This window comes from Pelmatolapia mariae, linkage group LG5 (genome assembly GCF_036321145.2).
Source record: "Pelmatolapia mariae isolate MD_Pm_ZW linkage group LG5, Pm_UMD_F_2, whole genome shotgun sequence".
In the NCBI taxonomy this organism is placed as follows: domain Eukaryota; kingdom Metazoa; phylum Chordata; class Actinopteri; order Cichliformes; family Cichlidae; genus Pelmatolapia; species Pelmatolapia mariae.
The window spans coordinates 4961113-4983826 of NC_086231.1; the positions used below are offsets into that span (position 1 = coordinate 4961113).

Genomic DNA, 22714 nt, shown 5'->3' on the forward strand with positions numbered 1-22714 from the left:
TATCTATATGTTACTACTGGACAGCGAGAAAGAAAAAGTTCCATATCTTTTCGCCCCCGAGGCTGCAACCATCATTTATTTATTCATAGACCCGAAAGCGTGATTCACCGTCACAGTTTTTTTTTGACTACCAGAAGATTAGGAGGGACAATCTGGCCTTTGTGATGCTGCATTATTGCAGGCAGTGAAATACTCGAGACAGCTGTGTCACTCCACTGTGGAGCAAACACAAAGGCCATTCCCTGGGGCAGTACAGCCAGAGTGATTATTACTGTCACCCAGCCACAGAGCGCTGCGTAGCTCCACAGGTGGCTGCAAATCTGACGGTGAAAAAAAACAGACATTAATAAAAGACTATGAATAATAAACACATTCATTTTGGGGTCACACAGAGAAGATAATGTGCCACACTGCCGTTGTTATCAAAATTAGCCTGATGATGATAATGTCTGAAAGTGCTTTGAGGAACTGATAAGAAGGCTGACTGGAGTTTTGATGTATGATCTGTGATAAATGATCGCATTGTTCTTCTGCTAGTGTTAGGTTTTATTTAGCCACTTTGCTCTGCACTCTTTCAGCTTTTAAACTCTCTCCACCTGTGTTAGTGAGACAAACAACACAATCAAAGAAACACACTGCACTCCTGTTCTGCTGCTGCACCACACTTCAGATAAATTACACCGATTCCTCGCTTCTGATGTCAAACGGATGGGCCTATATCTTCTATAACAGCAGGGAAGCCATCAAACACGAGGTTCAATTAAAGCCCCAAGTTCTCAAGGTGAAAAGCACCTTGCTCAACACCGAGCTGCACACAGACACAATTAGCATAGAATAATTATTACTGTCACACAGCCAGTGGTTTCAACAACTTTAACAGCAGAAGCCAAACATCATTTATGAAAGATAAGCTGATGTTTGATGAGAAAAAAAAAACACTTTTTTCTTCTTTGAAGTGAACAGTTCATAAGCCACAGAGTCCTGCTTCGGTTCGAATGAATCGATGAAAACTTCTTTTTTCATTTCTTACTGGTTCTGAACTTCTCACTGCTAAAGTGCGCGCTGATATGAACGTGTCAAAGTTCTCATCATTAAAACCGATATCAAATTTGATCCTGGAGTATTTCTTTGTTTGTTCTTTTGCACAGAAGTTTTTTCTGTACTTCACCAACACAAACTGTTTTAAAGTGCCAGAGATGTTCCCTACTATATCAATTCACAGTGTACCGACAGGCCATCTCCTTCAATTTTTAATCTCTCCGGGTCCCCCTTGTCTGCCACCCAGGTGCAGTCAAACCATCACTCTACAGCCTAAATCATTGCCTCTGTCAGTTAACAAGTTGTGGGAAGGAGCCATCCTCGAACAGACAAATGAAGGGCCATCACCACTGCCCAGATGCGAATTGTTTTTATCAGCCGACAAAATGTGGGTGCTTAGCTGTCGCTACAGGGTTCTCGCAGCAGGTCTGCTTTCCTGTCGTCCTGATATTTTAAATCCTGATGCAATCTGACGGCCGGGGCATTTCAACTCACAGGAGACATATACTTTTTTTAACAGCTTCTTCTGAGATACTAGAGGGACAGTGCACACACTGAAATCATTTATGCACCAAAAGCCACTTACATTCATGCATTACATTCACAAAGATGAAAACTTCCCACATGGTGTACTGACTGCGATTGAGGGGCGGTTGGTGCATGAAATGAGAGGAAATATAGGCAGAAAACTGCACTGTTCTGCCACAAATACTGGAACAACAGCAGGCTCTCACCATAGTGACGGAGTACAGTTCAACTGAAGTGGGCAACATGATTTTACCTCACTTCCTCAAACCTTTTTTCAACCTTTGCCATCTATATGCTAATAAGAAGCATGCGTTGCTTCTTTTCAATATTAAATAGCCTAAATGGAGCTAAAGTATTGCCCTTTCATTTCAAAAGACATACAGTCATTTAACATATTTTGTGAATTTTAAAACTGAAATATGGCCTTTCACATTTCTTCATCATCTGAATGAACATCTGAATTATGTGTTTATTATTCTGCTGTCTTCCAACCCAACCCAAACACATTTAAATACAGTTGTCAAGTCTAATGCTTGAATTATATGATTTCAAGCTGCTATAATGCCAACCTGCCATCATCAAAAAGCATCAAAATAATGTGATAACAAGCATTCGTTCTTCTCGAGATGTCCTGCTGCTGCAACCCAGAAAGAAAGAAAGACATTCCCGCAAGAAAGTCGTGCCGGGATGTCAACCCTAATAAAGATGTCTTGCATTTTAATCCGTGTGTATATGTATGTGTGTGTGTGGCAACAGAGTGGGCAGACAGGGATTTTCTGCTGGCTTCATCAGCACTTTAAGTCAACCTTCAGGCCAAATGGGTGTGGATTTCACTCTCTCATTCTCTGTGTGTCTGTTCACGTGTGCATTCTGGTGGAGAGTGCTCTCCACTAGAATGTGGGTGTTAGGAGTGAAAAATGAATGTCTGTGTCCATATTTAATTATAGGCGTGCATTTATGCATCTATGTGTGTGTATGTTTGTGCATGATAGCCTCGGCCCAGATGTGCTCTACACAAAAAGACCAATCGCATTTAAAAGACTCTAATTTTCCTCGTGCATGCCAGCGATTGTGCAAAGCTGTCAGTGGTGGAGGGATCCCAGTCGCAATAGTAAACACACCCTTACATACAAATCCATAAGTCAAATAAATATTTTATGCTTTGGTTCATTATATTGCTACTCCAAAGCCATGACAGTAATCATCAGCTTCTATTAAGTTTGTCTTGAAACAAAATCCATTCACTGAACAGAATCAACCACAGATCATAATTAAGGCTCTCATTAGGGTTGCACCACCTGATCATTCAACAGTGCTCTAACAGCTGACTACAAGATGCATAAACCAGGAGATTAATCAGTACTGCATAATTTTTCTGAGAGGGGAAACACACCAAATGTCAGCAGATCAATACAGGAGAAGGAGCAAATAATGAACTTGCTTTGGATCACAAAGGTGGGGTCAAGATTCAGAGGCATTTCTGGAAATGGTTTTAATCACAAGGCTGGCAAAGCTCTCTGCTTTGTGGAGTTTAGTAATCCTGAAGAAAGGTGATGCTGGGGAATGGCTCTTCATCATTTTGATCTTGGGCTTAGGCTAATGACAGATTTTGGAAAGCCTTGTTTCCCACTAACAGCAGCATCACACACTTGGTTAATGCTGCAGGCTAATCGCAGTATCGATATTATTGACAGAGGCTATACTTAGTTTGATCCCTGTCAGAAGCCTCTAAGCTTCCAGTCTTCAGTCTGGCCGCTTGCCTATCAGATGTGTGAGTAAGATGATAAGTGTAACCCCTAGCGTTCATCAAGTGCACGAAGATGTGGCAGAATGGAAGGAAGGTGGGGAAAAACTTACCCCGAGGATGACAGTGTCTTCTCCTTGAAATATTGGGATGAACTTATCTCCGCGGATAATTTCGGACTGGTTCAGTGGACGAAATCGACATAACACCTTGATATTGCATTCACCGTTCGCATCGGCCATTGTGAAAATAAAATTTGTGGTTTAGCTTCCAAAGAGATAAAGAGGAGTTTAAAAAACAAAAATAATAGCCTGATTAAAAAAAAAGCCCCCGTGCAACCTTTTCTCCTAAAGCACCTGCACGCAAACTGGAACCACCGGATATAGCCACATGCAAAGCGAGACTGGCAGGCGAAGCATTTGGAGTTTGGGGTTGCAAAATATTAAAAGAAATGTAAAATAAAAGCAAAACAGAAGCAGCTCCTGGGTGTTTATTAAATTGCCCTCAAATCAAAGCTGAGCTGCATCTCGGCGGTGGAGAACATATGGAGAGTTGTAAATGGGGAGTAGAGTCCAAACTGGTCCGGTCGGTCTGGATAGGCTGCAGGCTTCTCAGAGGCATGCCTTGCATCACTGTCAGCCCTGCTCTCTCACTGTGGGCGGGGCGTGATAGCGACTCAAATCCTCTCTCATCAGCACCGCGGGCAGAGGGACCGAGGAGCAGGGAGGAGCGCTCCAACTCTGTCATATATACATGAATTAGCCTCCATGGAAACTTCTTCAATGTTTCAGATGCAGCAGCTGTTGCAAAAGCACGAAGTATTTCTGGCATTTACGGAGGCATTTCTGAAAACAGTAGTTTGTAAGGAGCGGGTCTAGGGCTGCACCAGTCTGGTCGTCATGGCAATGCTGTTTTGCATGAGAGGGTAGTCATGTGGGAACTAAAGGCTTCGTAATTTCCCCCCAGAGGCTTTCCAGTCTTAAGCAGTGCACTGTGAAGTTAATGAGAAGCCTTTGACACAAAACAAAAAGTCAGAATGATCAGATTCGCATATATCAGTAAACGGGTGAGATGTTATTTTGGGGGAAGTTCCCGCAGTGCACATGTCTTGTATCAGACCCCGATTGGTAAATGCACATGTCTTTCAAACTCCGTGCCCTCAGGCTTGCAACAGGCTTTTTTGGTATGCTTATTAAAATTCATGAAAATCGAAACAACCCAGACATCATCATCAGAGGGTTTTTTTCTTTTCGTTTTTTTTAAGATTTATATAAGATATTCAAGAGCCAAACGGGAACTTATACAGCTGTCTTAGCAAGCCAATTATCCCTCATGATGAGTGAGCATCTTTCTGTGTGCATTAATTTCTTAAAGTCGGCTATACCGACTGCACTTGTAAAAGAGCATCCACTGCATATGCACTGTAAATGAGTTAGTTACATATTATGAAATGTACATAAGTATATGACGTAAATTATAAATATTATTTTCAAACATGTCGATTTGAGCAGAAGAATATTGCACATCAGGGTTATTCATAAGTTGTTGACAGATCGACCACAGCAGTATTACAGCTTTTAGGGAGAAGCTGCAACGACATAATATAAGATGTGTGTTTATAATTTAATAACATGTAGGGGAAAAACACGACAACTTTGTTCTTTTCCTGATGGTGAATCATCCTATTAATCGAGGATCTTTGAACCCATTGATCAAGTTTTTCTTTAAAAACAAAAAAAACAAAAAAACAACTCTTTGGCGCCATCATGTGACGGCATTATGTTACAACACAGTTACATGTTTTATTTAAAACTAATAAACATAAATGTTATTGAAGAATTGAAGATAATGCATGCGACAGCTAATATCGCGTTTAATAGAAAAATAAAATAAAAAGACCAAAGCCTTATTGAGTCTTATTGGATAAAAGGCGCGCATGCGTGAAAGCAGTGTTCGTTTTCGGGTATGATTGTTTTATTGTCTTCGGTAAGCCGGCGAACTCTTTTCAATTGACGCAGCAGTCGCACGACAGTCCACCTGCCGGTGCCTGCACACAAATCAAGGGCACACGCCGTCACATCAAGCTAGTGACCACATCGGCTTGGAAAGCTCCGCCGGCTGGGAGACTGCTGGCTCATCCATCGTTAGCTTTTGTCAAAGTCAGACTCTGTCCAGCGATAATTTGCACGTTTTATTACATTCTGTTGTGATTCGTTGGTCTTCTTTTTTCCCTCCCGGTGACCATGGCTGATCCCAAATACGCAAATTTGCCAGGAATTGTAAGTGGCTAACGCTAGCAGACAGATGGCTATACTGCTAACTGGCAGTGCTATCTCCAGGCTTTGACAGCTAAGTTAGCTAACATCTCTGCCGTTTATTTCGTTGTCTGCTTTTTGTTTGCACTCACCGCGCAGCTGGCGTTTACAGCTGTAATCCCGTAGTTGCTTAATTTTTCAGCTAATTCCCCGAGTTGTGCTACGGAACACCAGAAGCAAGGGTTAGGAGATAGTTGTTGTTGAATGGGCCGGGGCGTTGGCCAGGCAAGCTGTAATAACCGGGATGTCTAACTGTTCCTTATTTTGTTTATCTAATTGTTTGCACAGGCGTTTAACGAGCCGGACGTGTATGAAACCGGTGACCTTCCTGAGGATGACCAGGCTCAGTTTGAGTCGGTAAGTGGGCGCTTTTTCCCCCCCAAGTTCCCTGTTCTTTAATTTTCTGCACATTCAGCTAACTAGCTAACAAGTGTTTACACGTAGATTTATGATTGACAGTACGGAATAACAGCTTCTCACTTTTACTGTATAAATTACATGGCAAAGGGCGGATATGTCAGCGGTACTATGCATGTAAATAATCTGTCCCTGTGCCTTTCCTGTCCTTACCAGCTCTGCAGGGCGAGTGAAATACTATTTGTAAGACGTGTACAAATACCCCGTTGTTGATGCTCTTGTTTAAAATATAGAGTTGAAGTAGTGAACTTTGTTCATATTTTATACAATACATACAACTGACTTCCACACATTGTCCCTGTTATGTATGTTTCTTTTTTAAATTATTTTAATATGTTGACAGAACTAAGGCACAAGTGCATAATAAAAACAAAAATGTCAGTAGAAGCATTTTAAAATTGGTTTCAGACACTTCAAGCATATCAGCAAACCAAACATTCAGGCACTGCCGTTGTCTTTTTTAGAAATCTCTTTTGCTGTCATCAATAGTGATCGAACTCTTGTGACTGCAAGAGTTCAGGCTTGTTTATCAGGACAGCTCTTGGTGAGCTGGTCTGACTTAGGTTTTAACCATTTCTGGGCTAGAATGCTAATTGGCATTTTCCTTCCATGTTTTCATGTTTGCTCTTCCTATTCCCTTGCCCTTGTTTTGACTCTTCCCCCACCCTCCTGGGACCCTAGTTTGTACAAGTAAGACTGGCTCAATTTTTCTCTCAGTGAGCTTAATGCTTTTTTTTATGCATGTTTTTGGTTTTTTTAAATTCCCATAGCCACTATTTCTGCCTCTAATGATTGGAATGATATGAGAAATAGATCAGCGACTCTTTGTGCAGTGTAATTCAACCCTTTTTGATTGTTGTGAAGTGGAAGGAATTGATTCTTTTCCTCCTATTCTTGCTGCTCTTTTAAAAATTTCTAAGGGATAATGGTGTTGGTGGGTATTCAGCAGAACTGATTTACTCTTTCATGCTTTGACAAAGCAGTGATGGTTCAAATGTGTGCCTGTGTGAGCGTGAAGCTTTTGGCAGAAGAAATAAGTGTGTTTATTTGTTCTAGGGATTTCTCTTTTTAACCTGCTGTCATGTTCTAATAATTGCTTCTTGGCTAACTCCACTGTTCTGACTAACTGGACATTTTAACGGCCTCTTTACAATGCGTGATAACTTCTTACAGGTTCATTGAGCAAAATGGATATAAAAGAAAGTCACTCACAGTATGCAGTAGACCTTTTAAATGATCAATAATGAGACTCGTGAATGCCTATTGAGAATAGTTTGTTGTGCTTTACATAAAATAAGCAGAAATATGTCAAGTGCGCATTCCACCTATGTTGTTCTCATGTTGTAGAAATGTAGCCAGACAAAAATGAAGCTTTGGATATGGCTCTAGCATTGTGTGCTCCACAAGAGTGGTTTCTTAGCCATAGCTCCATAAGCTTGTTTTTGTTCTGTCACCATCCTTTTGGTTACCTTAGGCAAAAACAATGTGGTTGTGTTGGCCACTGGTTTATACATAATTTCACCTAGGGGTGCAGCAAATTAGCATCTGTACTAATACTGACTAATGGAATGTATGTCGCATGTAACACAGATCAACATTGAGATGATTGCTTCTTTGCTGCTGTCATTATAAAATTCTTCACTTTTCGCAAACTACATACTAATTGTGTAGTGCCATAGCCAGCTTCAAAGACAAATCTGTCGAATTAGGTCATCTCCAATTTGATGCTATATTTTTTTTCTGATGAATTGATTTGCAGACTTTAGTTGAACTAAAACATTGTAAATCACACAGTGTACTGGGGCTCTAACTTTGATATAGTTCACCATGTGCTTTGTTTTAGGTTAGCAGATTCATTTAGGATAAACTGCATGTGACTAACTAAGAACTTACTCCAGTTTAATGAGCTGAGGATAGATGCATTATGGGGTTTGACTTGTTTTAGACATCCTCACCCTCCATTCTGAATCATAATTAATGTTTTGAAACACCAGGCTCTTCATTACTATAAAAGGTATCATGAGGGAGAGAAACTTGGTGGTGTTAAAGGACCACATTATCACGGTAAATTGGGGAAGACGGAAAGAACTTGGAGACCATCATAAACTGTCTGAGCAAAGTGTCTCCAGGGTGTTTGGCAGCTACTCTCAGAACACTGCTTTCTTTCTTATCTTTCCCCGACCTTGGCCAACTGTTCCTGTTGTGTGCATGGCATGTGATAACCACATTAATCTGTGTTGTCTCTCTCTCTCTCCCCCCTATTTTTTTTCTCTCCCTCTGCTCTTCTGTTATTTTCTCTAACTCTTTGGAAACCCAAGGAGCTGGTAAGAGCCTGACTAACTCTCCTCTTCCTCCTCCTCCTCCTCCATCATGTCATATGTGTAACTTGTCTAAGGTTTTGTGTCTCTTTTTATCCTGATGTTTGTGAGCCCACTCATAGCACCTTTGTGTTTGTGTCAGCACTGTTTTAATTTGACCCATTGCATGTAGTTCATCATAATTGATCACTAAAAAGTTTTGATCAAATGATCCATGGTATTTCCAATCACTAATCAAAACCTGTCATTTAGAAAAGAAAGTGTTAGTTACTTCCAGCTGTGGTTCTGCCTTTTCCATTCACTTCACATCGTTTTATCATAGTAAACTTGTAGCACACGGATGACATATTTGTTTGTAAAGATGACACTACAATCAGTCTTTGCTGAAACTATGAATGATCTTGAAAATATCTGGTTGTGTAAAAGCTGGCCCAAATAATGGATGTGAAACTCTTGCAGATTCTGATGATTCATGGTTAAAATGGGTTTTAATTTCTATGGGTATCTGGACTTGGTTGACAATAATACACATAATTCATGATCTTACCGTATTTTTCGGACCATAAGGCACACCGGATTATATGGCGCATTAAGCGAAACAAAACAGTCAGATATGTCAAACTTTACTCAACTCATTCTTCTTGCTTCCTCCACTTCTGTACCATTGATTCATTAATGTTGAATTCTCTGGCAGCTGCTCTATTCCCATGTTGTTGCAGTATATTAATGACTAACCTCGCATTGCGGTTGATGGACTATCTCAGTTTTTCTCCTGACTGAAGTTTGGTCCGTTTACAGCATCCTGCCATGCGACTGCATTTGTCCCTAACCATCGGGAACCCTCGCGTTAGCTTTTATCGAGTGGAAAAAAGTTAGCATTAGCACAACACACATAGCTGTGTCGCTAGCAGTCACGTAGCACATCATTATATACCAGCTAGTCCAACTTCAGTAACCCTACAAAAGTCACTGCTGTTTAGTTTTCTGTCTTCGTTTATGTTGGAAGTGGTAGCAGAGCTGTACGTTTTAATTTTTTCAGAAATCTCTCAGTCATAACATGCTATACATGTTTAGGTGGAAACTAGCGAGCTAACTTCCTGCTAACTTCTAACTCCGTTAAATTTAATAAATTCTGTTTTCATGGATACCTGGATTTTAAACTTAATTGTTACACCTGGTAAAGCAGCAATGCTGATCATTTTATTAAAGATTAAAGAATTTAGACAGTTTTAACTCTCAGTGATGTCGCAGTGTTCGTTTAACTTTTGTACCTGAAGCGGACACAGTTTTGGACCCAGATTCCTCCGCGAGGCTCCTGACTACGGTAGCCGTAATTGACCAATTTTTGAGCGCCGTGCACCACATAAAATCGTTTCGAGCTCAGTAAGCACAACCAGAATTCATACATAAGGCTCACCAGATTATAAGGCGCACTGTCGATTTTTGAGAAAATTAAAGGATTTTAAGTGTGCCTTATCGTGTGGAAAATACGGTAATCATATTTTTGGGCAGTGATCAGACCAAGGATTCCTGTCCAAATTTACCAACCTTTCAATGTATTTTAAGTGTACCTGGGGCTTTCAGTCTTTTGGCTCACTGATTCCGTACGGCTAATTTAACTGTGTGAGTTTGATGTTCAGCTGACTTTATTTCCTGGTTTTTCAATGACAGGAGGAGCTTTGCAGTGACAGCGTGGAGAGGATTGTGGTCAACCCCAATGCTGCTTATGACAAGTTCAAAGACAAGCATGTCAGCACCAAGGGACTTGGTCAGTTTCTCACTTTTAATTTAATAACGACGTATTAAGTTGAATAACAAAATATTTGGTGGTATACCACATCATTGCATTAGGTCACATGTTTCTTTATTGCATTTTACATCCACTGTGTCTGTCAAATGCACCATTTTACTCCTGAGTTGAGTTAAAGCAAATTACAACATCCATGTGTTTTAAGAAAGTATTTATCCTTTATTAAAATGAAATTATATATTTGTGGCTGGTATTAAAAATGTACAGACTTGAGTGGAAATTAGTGAATTATCATGTCACATTTGTAGACAAAAAACAAAGTGTTACTTTAGTCCAGGGGTGGGCAATCTCAGTCCACGAGGGCCGGTGTCCCTGCAGGTTTTAGATCTCACCTTGGGTCAACACACCTGAATCACATGATTAGTTCGTTACCAGGCCTCTGGAGAACTTCAGGACATGTTGAGGAGCTAATTTAGCCATTTAAATCAGCTGTGTTGGTTCGAGGACACATCTAAAACCTGCAGGGACACCGGCCCTCGTGGACTGAGATTGCCCACCCCTGCTTTAGTCTGTTGCTAACATATCTACCTTGTTAAGGTGCAGAATGCAGAAGAGCTGCTTTGGCTTCGGTTAGTTAGGGGATTATTAATTGGTTCATTGAATTATAGCCTATAAAGTTAACATATTGCTAAAATTGGCAAAAGTAATAAAAAAGAAAAGTAAATGACACGCATTCCTTTGCTTTGGCCTTTATTCTCAGTGCTTCTTTGGCTGCCCTGTCTTTAAAATTTTCATCTGTATTTAATTGTTGTATAAGATACATTTCTTCTTTAGTGTAAAGAAAACAAAAATCAATAAATACATGTAAAACAAATTAAAATATTTTATTCCTTCAGTTTGTGCTATAACAAATAGATTTGCATTCTTAGAAACATCAGTTTCAGCTTTTAATGTCGTGTTTGTCACTTTCTCTCGCAACACATTTGTCCTTTCTTTTTCCAGACTTTTCAGACAGAATCAGTAAAAGCAGAAGAGTTGGCTATGAGTCAGGAGAATTTGAGATTGTGAGTACATTCTGTTCAGCAGAAGAACATTACTTTGTTCTCATAAAAAGACTTTTTATTTTGTTCACTCTGTGTTTGTCATTTCTGATAAAAGTCAGAGAGCATGTGATGCTAGTGGTGTGATCATTTCTCTCAGCTCTTTTGTATACTGAATAATATTCATTCAGTTTCTCTGCTCTGTGGCTTAGCTTGGAGAGGGCTGTGGAGTGAAGGAGACTCCTCAGCAGAAGTACCAGCGCCTAGTGAATGAGATCCAGGAACTCACGCAGGAGGTGGACACCATCCAGGTAACCTGCAAGCAATAGACGTGTACACACGTCCAAAAGGGCATGTGAGGGATGATCATTCTTCTGCCTGTATCTTAATGTTAGTAGCCTTCCTCCACATTGCTCATAGATCATTTAGTATTGCATTTCTTGAAGGGAAGATCAACTATTGAGTTGGAACAATTTCAGCAAATCTAATCCAAAGCCTAGTCTGCTGTATGCATGTTACGACCCGGCTCAAAAGCCGCAACATAAAAAAGGAGACGAATACCAGAGTGTTAGTGAGAAGAGGTTTTATCTTAAAATGGCATAGCAGGTTGGCTAAAATGGCTGGTGCCACCAAGGCAAAGACTAGTGAGCTTCCTGAAAGCTTGCCTCAGGTATGCTTTTATCAACACCTGACTAGGTGTGGCCAATTAGCACCAGCTGAACACACTGAGGAGTTTAGGGGCTGCAGAGGGACGTAACAATGCACTAAAGCTAAAGTCCACTGTGAAAATTTGCTAGATTACAACCCACAATGTTGATTAACAAAGTTTCCTCCCTGTCATCGTGCAAGAAATAGCTCACACCCTCAAATTCAAATTTAAATTTTATTTGTCACGCACACAACTATACACAGTATGACGTGTGGTGAAGTGCTTATTGCTGTGCAATACCCGACCATTAAATGACAGTAAGAATTGACAGTAAGATTTACAGATTACTACAAAAAAAAATACAGATTTTAACTTAGAAATTTAGAGTAAAATGTGCAAATAACAGTTTATGTAAAAAATTATGAATAAAAACCAGAGTGCGTGTGGTGATGTGATGTGAGTGAGTCCAGTCGTACATCTGGTTTAGGGCCCGAATAGCCTGGGGGAAGAAGTACTCCTCATTCTCTCTGTTTTGGCATTAAGGGAGCAGAACCGCTTCCTAGACCTCGGCAGTGAGAAGAGTTCATTGTTGGGATGGGAGAGGTCCATCATAATCTTCCTGGCTTTTGTCTTGCACCGCTTGGTGTAGATGGACAGCAGGTCAGGAAGCTCTGATCGAATGATGCGTTCGGCTGAGCGCACCACTCTTTGCAGATCTTGTCTGTCCTGCTTGGTGCTGTTCCCAAACTAGGTGCAGATGTTTCCCGTCAGGACGCTCTCGATGGTGCAGGAGTAAAAGTTCTTGAGCACCCTCAGCAGCAGATGGAAGTCTCTAAGGCTACGTTCACACTGCAGGTCTTAATGCTCAATTCCGATTTTTTGATCAATTCCGATTTTTTTGTCTGCTTGTTCACACTACAAATAAAATGCGACAGCAAACGCGCTCTAGTGTGAACCCTCAAAGCGGCCCGCATGCGCAAAAGAAGATGTCACACACAACGCGCTCTGTTTAGACCCAGAGCAAACAATATTGTTTGACTGATGGCCTTAATATAAAGACTTCGGACGGATTTGAAAATATCGGATTTGTGCCGTTCACACTGTCATACCATGATTGGATATGGGTTGCATAGGGTCAAAAAAATCGGATTTGATGCGCTTTCGACTGCAGTGTGAACGTAGCCTAAGTCTTCTGAGGAAGAAGAGACACTGGCAGGCTTTCTTAACCAGAGTGTTAATGTGGCAGGACCATGGCAGGTCCTGAGTGATGTGGACACCCAGGTACCGGAAACTATCTATCTCTCCACTGGCGTGCCACTGATGATGAGGGGCTTGTAATTCCTCACCTGCTTTGTAGTGAAGTCCACGATCAGCTCCTTAGTCTTGCTGACGTTTAGGAGGAGGTTAATTTCGTGGCACCAGGTCTCCAGGTTCATAATCTCCTCCAGGTAGGCCTTCTCGATGTTGTCAGAGATCAGGCCCACAACAACAGTGTCGTCAGCAAACTTGACAATGGAGACAGACAACTGTTCATGCTCACTGTAGTAAATGTTTTTGTATTGTTCACATTAACTTTTATTTGCAATTCTGTATTTTTAGATTGGTTAGCGAGCAATATGGCCTAGAAGTAGATCCATATGCCTTTATTTACAAAAGCTAATCCAAAAATATTATATGATCAAATAATAATGCAAAAATATTAGTGTTTGACACTGCACTACACACAGATTGTATTACCTGGAATCAAAGATGTATGTGTCTCTCTGCGTCCAGGCTGCCACAAAGGAAAGTAATGCAGAGGAGCGCCTCACTCCAGTGGTGCTGGCCCAGCAGGCAGCCCAGCTCAAACAGCAGCTGGTTTCAGCCCATCTCGACTCACTGCTTGGACCACAGGCACACATCAACCTGGCTGACCCAGATGGCGCACTGGCCAGGTGAGTTGGCTGGAGTTAACAAGACAATGAAGCACAAACGAGGGCAAGCACCTGGAACCTGAAACTTAACACCACAGTCTGTTAGACTGTGCCAGCACTGTGATCTGAGAAACTGAAATGCTTGGGAAGAAAGAGGGTGCTCTGGAGAAATGGAGAGAATAAGAGTGATTGATATGGGAATTGGATTTTCCAAGCTTTAACCAGATATAATGAGATGAAGTAGTAAGGAAATAAGATTAATTGTACACATAAATGTTGCTGATCTCAAAGGGCATAGCTACCAGGAGTACAACACAACTAAGGGACAGATGATTGAGGGAGGGAAATTAACTAAAAGAACACAGAAATCTTTGAAAAATGCCAGTGCCCAACTGAGCATAAACAAAGGAAGCCGTGGGATTAAAAGGGAAAAACACAAATGAGAGAAAGTAAAGAAAAAGTGATGAAAACATACCTTGACTTGCAGTTAATAACACTGACTAAAAGGATTGAGAGCAAGAAAGAGGGAGGACCACACTCATGGCAGCACATGGGGTTGGTAACAATAGTGAACATATTATCCCTTTGTGTCTTTCTTCCCTTCTCATAGGCGTCTGCTCACCCAGCTGGAAGCCGCTAAGGGCAGCCGTGGCAGCTCTGCAGGAGACAGCAAGCCGACAGCATCAACTAAGGGCCCAGATGGAGTGGTACTCTACGAGTTGCACAGCAGACCAGAGCAGGAGAAATTTAATGAGTCTGCCAAGGTAAAGAGGAAAGAGAGGTGGATAAATGTCTGTGATGAATGCACACATAAAATTAGGCTGTATGGTCTCCTCAACGTGCTTTGTTTCTGTTCTTCTGAGTGGAATGTCAATACTAGATGCAATAAGCAGGACAAAAGGAGGAAGGTGTACATGTGGGTCTTTGTGTGTCTCTTGTGGGATGCTTGTTGTCACTGCCAGCCATGTGTTGCCCTGTTCCGTCTCTGTAGATGGCGGAATTGGAGAAGCGTCTAGCTGAGCTGGAGATGGCTGTTGGCTCAGGATCAGACAAGCAGGTACACACACAGTCCCGCTGTCTCTCTCTCTCTCTCACACAAATTCACACACACACTCGCATTGTCTTCATGGGTCTTTGCTCTCATTCGCACTAATTCTGTGTGCCTGTCTCTATGTCACACTCACAGCAGAATTTTCTTGCTTCTGTTTTCAAGTGAAATACAAAATAAAATATTCCACTTGATTTATGTAAATTAAAGCGGTGGCTTCGTTGTTTCTTGTTAAAATGCATTTTTCCCTCTTCACATTTACTTTATAGGGACCTCTGAGTGCTGGTGCTCAAGGAACCAGTTTGATGGTAAGAACACACTGTGGAGTTTCTCTCTATTCAAAACTCTGGGTATCTGATGTGCAGCCAGAGAACTGGGTCATACTTCAAAGGTGACATCAGTTCCTTCAAGTTTGTTTATTGCTGCTGTGCCAGTAGGAGGAACAAAAACCTAAAGTTTTGTGCTTGATCTTATATATAAACTTGTCCTCCTTTGTATCAGGACACCATAGAGCTCCTGCAGGCAAGGGTCAGTGCTCTGGACTCTGCTACTCTGGATCAAGTGGAGGCAAGACTGCAGGTGATTACTTCCCGTACAGCATTACAGCACAGTGTTAGGAGGAGGCAGCCTTTCCATATGAAGTGACAAGACAGTTGCATCTTGATTACATTCGGACTTGTACATCAGTTTTTTTCCTAGATGCATTTTGGTTTGAAAGGGTAGTGGGTTTTGTCTTTTTGTTTTTGTATATATTTTGCTGTCTTTTGAGTTTCATCCATTGCGTTTAGTACAGAGGCAGGCCCAGATGTGTCAGTTGGAGGGGCATCTGGACTGTAGCTTTTGTATCTAACAAAAACTAAAAAACATTTTTGCTTTTCTGCAAGAACTCATCCCGTTTCTCTATAGCAGTTATTCCCAAAATCAAGAGTGCTGCAGCCCACTTAAAAACTATAAAATCCAATCAGAATTTAAATCTTGAGTCTTAAATCTTCAGTCTAATCAAAGTATAACAGAAAATTATGTATTTCCTTGAAAATTGTATTTAAAACATAAAAACGGTTGGCTATAAATTCCTAATGCTAATCTGGTCATATGCATATTGTAAAGGCCGGTGTAGCCCACCTGCCACTGGGACACAAACTTCAATACAAGAGCATTTAGTTTTTGCCCAGAGTAATGAGTAATATCACAAACTAACCACCGCCTAGCACCAGTTTTAATTCAGTTTTTATGTAATTAAATTAATATAAATATGTAACTGTACATACTTGTGAGTAATTTCAAACTGCGGCCCAGCTGCAGTTCCTTTGTGGCCCAAAAAGTCACTCTGAGGAGGTCTTTAGGTAACTGCTTGCTTTTTAAGAACAACATATACCTGAAACCTAAGGAGAACGTTCAGAATGGAGGGTGTTACACAAAGCTTAGGTCGGTCCAGCTTTGAGTCAATGCTTTTAAAGTATGTGCCTTAATGTTTGGCGACTTTGTCGCTCAGCTGATAAATATCTTTAGTTTTAAAATATGCCACAGTGACATGTTGGGTTACTTGTGATATAGTTTACAGTGAAACACTAGTTGCCCCCGAGTGGTACCTCTTCCAAAATTAGAATAGATTGCTGTATACGTATAATGTGTTTTTTCTCTCCTGCAGAGTGTCCTCGGGAAGATGAATGAGATTGCTAAACACAAGGCAACGATTGAAGACGCTGAAACACAAAACAAGGTTAGTAACCCCTGACCACCTTCAGTATCAAATAAAGGCTGTAATAATTGCAGATCTGTTTCTTTACAACTTCCAGGCTCAAACTGACCGCATGTGATTTGTCTACTTTGAGGCTGTTTCAGTAAATGTTTCTTCCTGACAGACATTTGCAATCGTTAGAGCTGAAATGCTTTCATCAGTGTCAAGGTTCTCGTTTCAATAAACTTCTAGTGTATATTTACAAAGGTCTGGTAGCAGTGGGAAGAATATTGTTTATACAATTTCAGTTTAATGCTGATATTTCAAACTGCCCACATTCATAACCTCTGAGAGCCAAACCAAAGTGTAATTGAATAGTTTGTTTTTAGTTTGTTCTTTCTAAATAATGAATCAATCCAGGTTTTCACATCAGATCTGACTAACAGATTTCATGCATTCACGTGTTGTATATGTAATTGACCAGCAGAGGGCAGGCTATGCTAATTATATAATTTCTATGAATAACGGTATAAATGGTTGGTTTGTGTTACGTATATTGGTGTTTTAGAAAAATATTGTATTTGACCATCTGAAAAGTGTGTAAGACAAAAAAAAACTAACTAGAAAATCTTTCATTTTTATTTGTTCATTAGAGGTTGTTAGAGTTCAGCACACCTGGGTTTTAAGCATAAAATAACACCTGAACTGGCTTCAAAGGCCCTTTGAAGTGTCGGCACTCTTTGGTTTATCAGTGTGTAAACTGACCAAAAGAAATAAAGTTCAAATCTCAAGCATGCGAGCAACATTTCTAATTCTGGCATCAGAATAATGTGAAGGAAAGTTTAAAATACAGGCAACAGTTTAAGCAGGACAAAATATCCACAAAGTCACCCGAGGCTTAAATGTGTGTGTATACAGAAAAATTCTGCTGGCTGACAGCTTCTATAAAAATCATTAAATGTGTTTTTTTTTTTTTACCTGCCAGGTGTCAAAGTTGTATGATGTGGTGCAGAAGTGGGATGCCATGTCCACTTCTATACCTCAGGTGGTGCAGAGGCTCGTTGCTGTCAAGGAGCTCCATGAGCAAGGTAACACGCAGGAACTGAAACTGCTCCGTCCATTCACACAAAACCATGAAATGCAGAAGGTGCTGAGGTGTTTCAGGGGTGTAGGAGCTTATTAAAACTCTAACATTAGATGAATGTACTTGGTTAGTGTGTGTCAGTAATTGGCCAATATTGTAATAATGTTGCTCTTGGGGCAAATTTCCCCCCAGTAAGGATCGCAATGGAAACATGGATAATTTATGTGCTCTTCTTTTATGTAAGGGGAGACGAACCTTGAAATGACACCCATGAGAGTTCAAGGAGAGAATGTATGTAGGTTAGCGGGGATGGGATGTGGCATTAAAGATTGAAAATATGTTGGGTGTTGCCACAGAACATAACAGGGTGTGAACCCAGATCACGTTCCAGGCAGCATCTGTGTTGGAGAGTAACATTTGCATCCACTGTGGAAACGTCTGAGAGCAAGACAAAAGATGAAACTAAGGGAAAACGGGATTCAAATGGATAATGGAATTAGCCTAAACCGTGCCATTCTATTATAACAAAGGGCAAAAAATCACTGAGATGGGAGACTCAAAATGGTAACGGAATTAAACTAAATCTTGCAATACTGCTAAACACCCCCTTGGGGTAACAGAGATGCATGATATTATATATATCACATTATCATCTTTTTATTATTTAGCACATGAAAGCGGAACCTTGGCATTAATAGATTATATTGATAATTCAGTTCTGAGAGCTGAAGGAGGTCATTTATCATCCAGCCTCTCTCTGCACCGATCTGTCACACATTGCAGCTTCTTTGCTCGACAGAGCTTAGCTGCACCTTTTTTCTTCTGATCTTTCTTTACCAATAAAGGAAAACTTGAAAAAGAAAATACTTAGTTTAATCTTTCAAGCTGCCGTTCATCACTGTTAGATTAGGTTTGCATCAATTCCTTTGCCCTTCTCCTTTAGCTGACAACAAAGACATTTCATTTTTTAGCAGATGTTTTGAATTTAAGGATTACTTATTTCCTGTCCTTTATCTAATTCTCCCTTTTCACTTCAACCCTCTACCTCACAGCCATGCAGTTTGGCCAGCTGCTGACACACCTGGATACCACTCAGCAGATGATCAACAACTCCCTGAAGGACAATAATACCCTGCTAACACAGGTGAGAAGTTCATAGACCTGTTGAACAATTGTAGCAACATAAATAATTTCTAAGCGCTGCAGGGAGAGTAGAACTCAGCAGTTTTATCCACTTAAATGGTCAGCTTGAATGAGCCACTACAGCCATGGTAGACTTGGCACTGGCCAGCAGAAATGTGTCACAGGTCGATATAAAAAGATGCCAGCAGTTATACAGTTGCTGTCGTTTTACAGAAACGAACGTTTCTGCAGTAATTGGTAGAAACTTTGTGAACCACTTTTTCACAATAGCAGATGAAAATGTTAGATTTGGTGTGAAAGAAAAACTTGACATGTTCAAACACTTGGCTGTAACCTCTTTTTATGTGTAGTGAATGAGTGGAAAAAGTGTCCTCTAATACCCTTCAGAGTGCACAGCCGAGGCAGCTTTTCACAGCTAGAAGTAACAATCTAACAAACTACAGCTTCCATTACGAGGACAGAAGCTCTGTAAAGCCTCTTCTGAGCTCAGTCAATAATCAGTCTGTGCTTTCACAGTTCAAGGCTTCTGGCAGGAGGGACCAACCAGTGCCTCAATCCAGTAAAATGTTTTTTGTTTTTCTTTACAATGTTTTGGTGTCGCAGAGGCTTGTTAAATCTGACATTTCAGTTTCTTATCAACACTGAAATGTTTCTTTATTTAGTTTTTGTGTAGCCTTCTGAAACAATATTGTCTAATAATAATTAGTGCTGGGCGATATGACGATATATATCGTGTGGACGATAGAAAAGTGTCTATCGTGCCATTTGTCTTCTATCGTTTATATCGTACTATCCCAAATTTTATAAATTATTACATAAAATATATAATTAACCCTTTACAACCGGTCGGAGCAGGCACACTCCGTTTTACCTAACTATTTTTAAACCCCTGTAGAACTGGAACCACGTAAGGTAGTGCAATATTTTTTATTTTTTTTGCATGTGAAACCGGAGGAGTTGTACTTACATCTTATGCCATTAGCTTGTCCAAGGTCACGGTTTCCTTCCACATATAACTTTGCAAAAATTGCATAAGAAGCACTTGCAGCAACAAAAACATAATATTCCAAACTTGCAGCAACAAAAACATAATATTCCAAACTTGCAGCAACAAAAACATAATATTCCAGACTTGCAGCAACAAAAACATAATATTCCAGAAACACGCTTTGCTGATGGTCATAACACTTCCTACGTTGGCATATACGTCAGCGCGAACTATCGCATGTCCGCCATTACCTGCCCGAAACCGGAAGTGACGTCATTTTCGCGAAAGGGCCTTATAAGCCTATGTTGGTGTTTTTAAAAGACATGTTTGACTTTATGCTTTTCTGTATCGTTTCTGGGATGCTTAGAACTCAAATTACACTATTGGAAATAGTTTATTTTGATGCATTATAATATTTATTTTCATTTTTCCTGTAGTATATAAAAATTAGTGTATCTCAAAAATAAAACTATGAAGACACTCAGAATAAATTTCTCGTGGTTGGAAACTTTTGTATTTACAGTTTTGAGGGATACACCTCTTAAATTTTTTTTTAACTAGAAATATATGTAAAAAACAAAACAAAAACGATTTTCAATTTGTTTTTGTAGTTTATTGCACTACAAGTTTTTGCAATTTATGTAGTTTCTATGGACTTAATGCATACATATTATTAAATTTGGGCTATAACAGTTGTATTGATGTATGGAAACTTGAAATACTCCCACAAGTGGCACTACAGCATGTAAAAACATAAAGATAAGCTCTGGCGGACTTGGTTCTATGGTAGGTCTTAAAGGGTTAAATAGCCTGTGGCAAATATATTAGTGTTGTCTTCTCACTATACATGCTCTTAACTTTATGCAAGAGAAAATAAAGTATAAAAAAAAAGATATTTTTCGCAAAGAAACTCCGTCTCGTGGTTTGCGAGCTGGTGCTGCTGTACGTGCACCCGGATTTGCGACATACTTTACGGTAACTCAAAACAAACACTGCACCCTCGGCACTTGCTGTTTACAGACTGCGTACTTTCTAGATGACCACAGGTCAGGTGGTATATCGTGATATATACCGTTATCATGATATAAAATAATTCATATTGTGATAAATATTTTTTCCATATCACCCAGCACTAATAATAATTGTCATCAGTGAAGGTTGGGCGATTGGACGAATATATCGACGATAGGCTGAGTCTTTCACAGATCATTTTTACAAGAGCAATGTTATGTATTTATTTGCCCATGAGTAAGTTTGCTAATAATTTTGGTTGAAGTTAAGAGAAACAGTCAATAGAAAAAATAATAGCAGTGTTTTAACAGCACCCTCTTCCAGCTGCAAACAAATGCAGCGATTCATTTACTCAAACTCATAACAGAAAGAAAGAAAGACGGTAGCCTATGTTCAGAAAAAAACAAAAACATTTTATTTAAATTTAAAAAAAAAAGAAAAACAAAACGGTGGGGAGGGAAACAAAGAGAAACTGTCTTCTTTTTTCTTTTTTCCCCACTCTAACCCTGTTTACAGGCCGTTCCAGTGTTTGTCTTACACACTCAACCAAGCAACAAATCCAAAATTAAACAAAAAGTCAGTTAAAAATCAAAATGTCTCTTCCAGCGAACGCAAAAATATATATATATTTTGTGCGATTTGGTGCATCTCAAATTAATAAATAAGTAAATGAATAATCCAAAAAGTAGCTATATTAATTCTGAAACAAACAAGAAAAGAATGTAAAATATTCCCTCCAAACATAACGTATAAATTCTAAATGCTCAAATCAGTCATGATTACATTGCTCCGCTCATCAAAAAGTCACCTGCGCGAATATATCATGTATCGTCTATTGGAAATTTTTTACATATCGCCCAACCTCATCATCAGTAGCACTTTTCCTACATGACTCAGTTATATGGATGTTTAACAGGGCTGCACCTGATTGGTATTTTGTTTGAACATTTAGTCTCTGTTTTTTATCTGTCTTTAAGGTGAATTTCTTGTCTGGTTGAAATGGATTTAGAAAGGTTAGATGGTAAAGGATATAAGGAATTGAAACATCTTGATAATTTTTGGGGATTTATGGCAAAGCTTTCCATATTTAAGCACCTTCATTTCTTTTGTCTCTTACCGCTTATTTAGCTTTTTCCTTAAATCCTCTCTCTCCGTCCCATCAGTCTCTCTCACGCATTTCTGGAGTTAAAATTCTTTCTAATTCTTCTTCTTTTTTACCAGGTTCAGCAAACGATGAAGGAAAATCTTGTGGCTATAGAGGAGAACTTTGCTGCACTAGACCAGAGGATGAAGAAGCTTTCAAAATAAACGGTGGCAGAGTTTGGATTGGTCCCGAAAAGTGTAGGACATGGACAATTTGGAGTTGGCTAGAGAGCACAGATGAGGGGGGGGGAGGTCCTGGTTTAACGCTGTCCTTTCTGGCCACTTTTCTCTTGCGCTCTACTTCCGCCTCTGCCTTTTTTCATTAAGTGGAATGCTAGAAAGTTGGAAACGATGGAAAAACAAAAACAAAAGGAGACCGATGTTCTTGTCCACCTTCTTTTCCTTTTCTTTTCTCTTGCAACAAACTGTTGTCATCTGAAACCACATTTGTCCACACTATTCATACAGCTGATTGCAGTCCCCCCCCATTAAGCTTATGAGATTTAGACCGGGTTGTTTTTATAATTATTAGACTAGAAAATTCTACCATTCCTTTTGGACCTTCATGCGATTACTGGATTTGTACTGTAAATTTTTGGTAAAATGAAATGGATGAAATGAAAAACGGTGTCAAGCGGTGTAGAAATAAAGATCTGTTGTCCTAAGTTGTTGTAGCAGAAGCACGTATGTGCGAGCATCAGGGCCGTGTCACCGAAGGACAGCTTGTAAATATGCCTGTGTACCTTATTGTTTCTTCACGCTCAGTCGCTTGTAACTATATTATTATGACTGAGACAGCAGACACCACAGACAAACTTTTAATCTGCTTTGTCATTGCCTACAAGTTCACTGTATTGTTCATCTGTGGTCATGGAAACTGATCAATAAAACAAAGTGCTGTAAGGCC

At 40.0% G+C, this 22714-nt stretch overlaps 2 protein-coding genes across 3 annotated transcripts in view; one reads left to right on the forward strand and one right to left on the reverse strand.

The window, feature by feature from the left end:
• kif5ab (kinesin family member 5A, b) overlaps positions 1 to 3937 on the reverse strand; it is a 70095-nt gene extending 66158 nt beyond the window's left edge. For both annotated transcript variants that reach the window (XM_063473409.1, XM_063473408.1), the window contains exon 1: positions 3424 to 3937. In XM_063473409.1, the coding sequence (XP_063329479.1) occupies positions 3424 to 3552 (129 nt within the window). In that variant the 5' untranslated portion in view covers positions 3553 to 3937. The remainder of the gene's footprint in view (positions 1 to 3423) is intronic.
• A 1398-nt stretch (positions 3938 to 5335) lies between these two features.
• dctn2 (dynactin 2 (p50)) lies at positions 5336 to 22714 on the forward strand. Its single transcript, XM_063473410.1, has 14 exons — positions 5336 to 5589; positions 5914 to 5982; positions 10032 to 10128; positions 11113 to 11174; positions 11363 to 11461; positions 13573 to 13733; positions 14323 to 14476; positions 14704 to 14769; positions 15030 to 15068; positions 15262 to 15339; positions 16409 to 16480; positions 17424 to 17526; positions 18575 to 18666; positions 21886 to 22714. Exons 1-14 carry the CDS (start codon positions 5554 to 5556, stop codon positions 21970 to 21972), a joined length of 1215 nt encoding a protein of 404 aa, XP_063329480.1. The 5' UTR covers positions 5336 to 5553; the 3' UTR covers positions 21973 to 22714.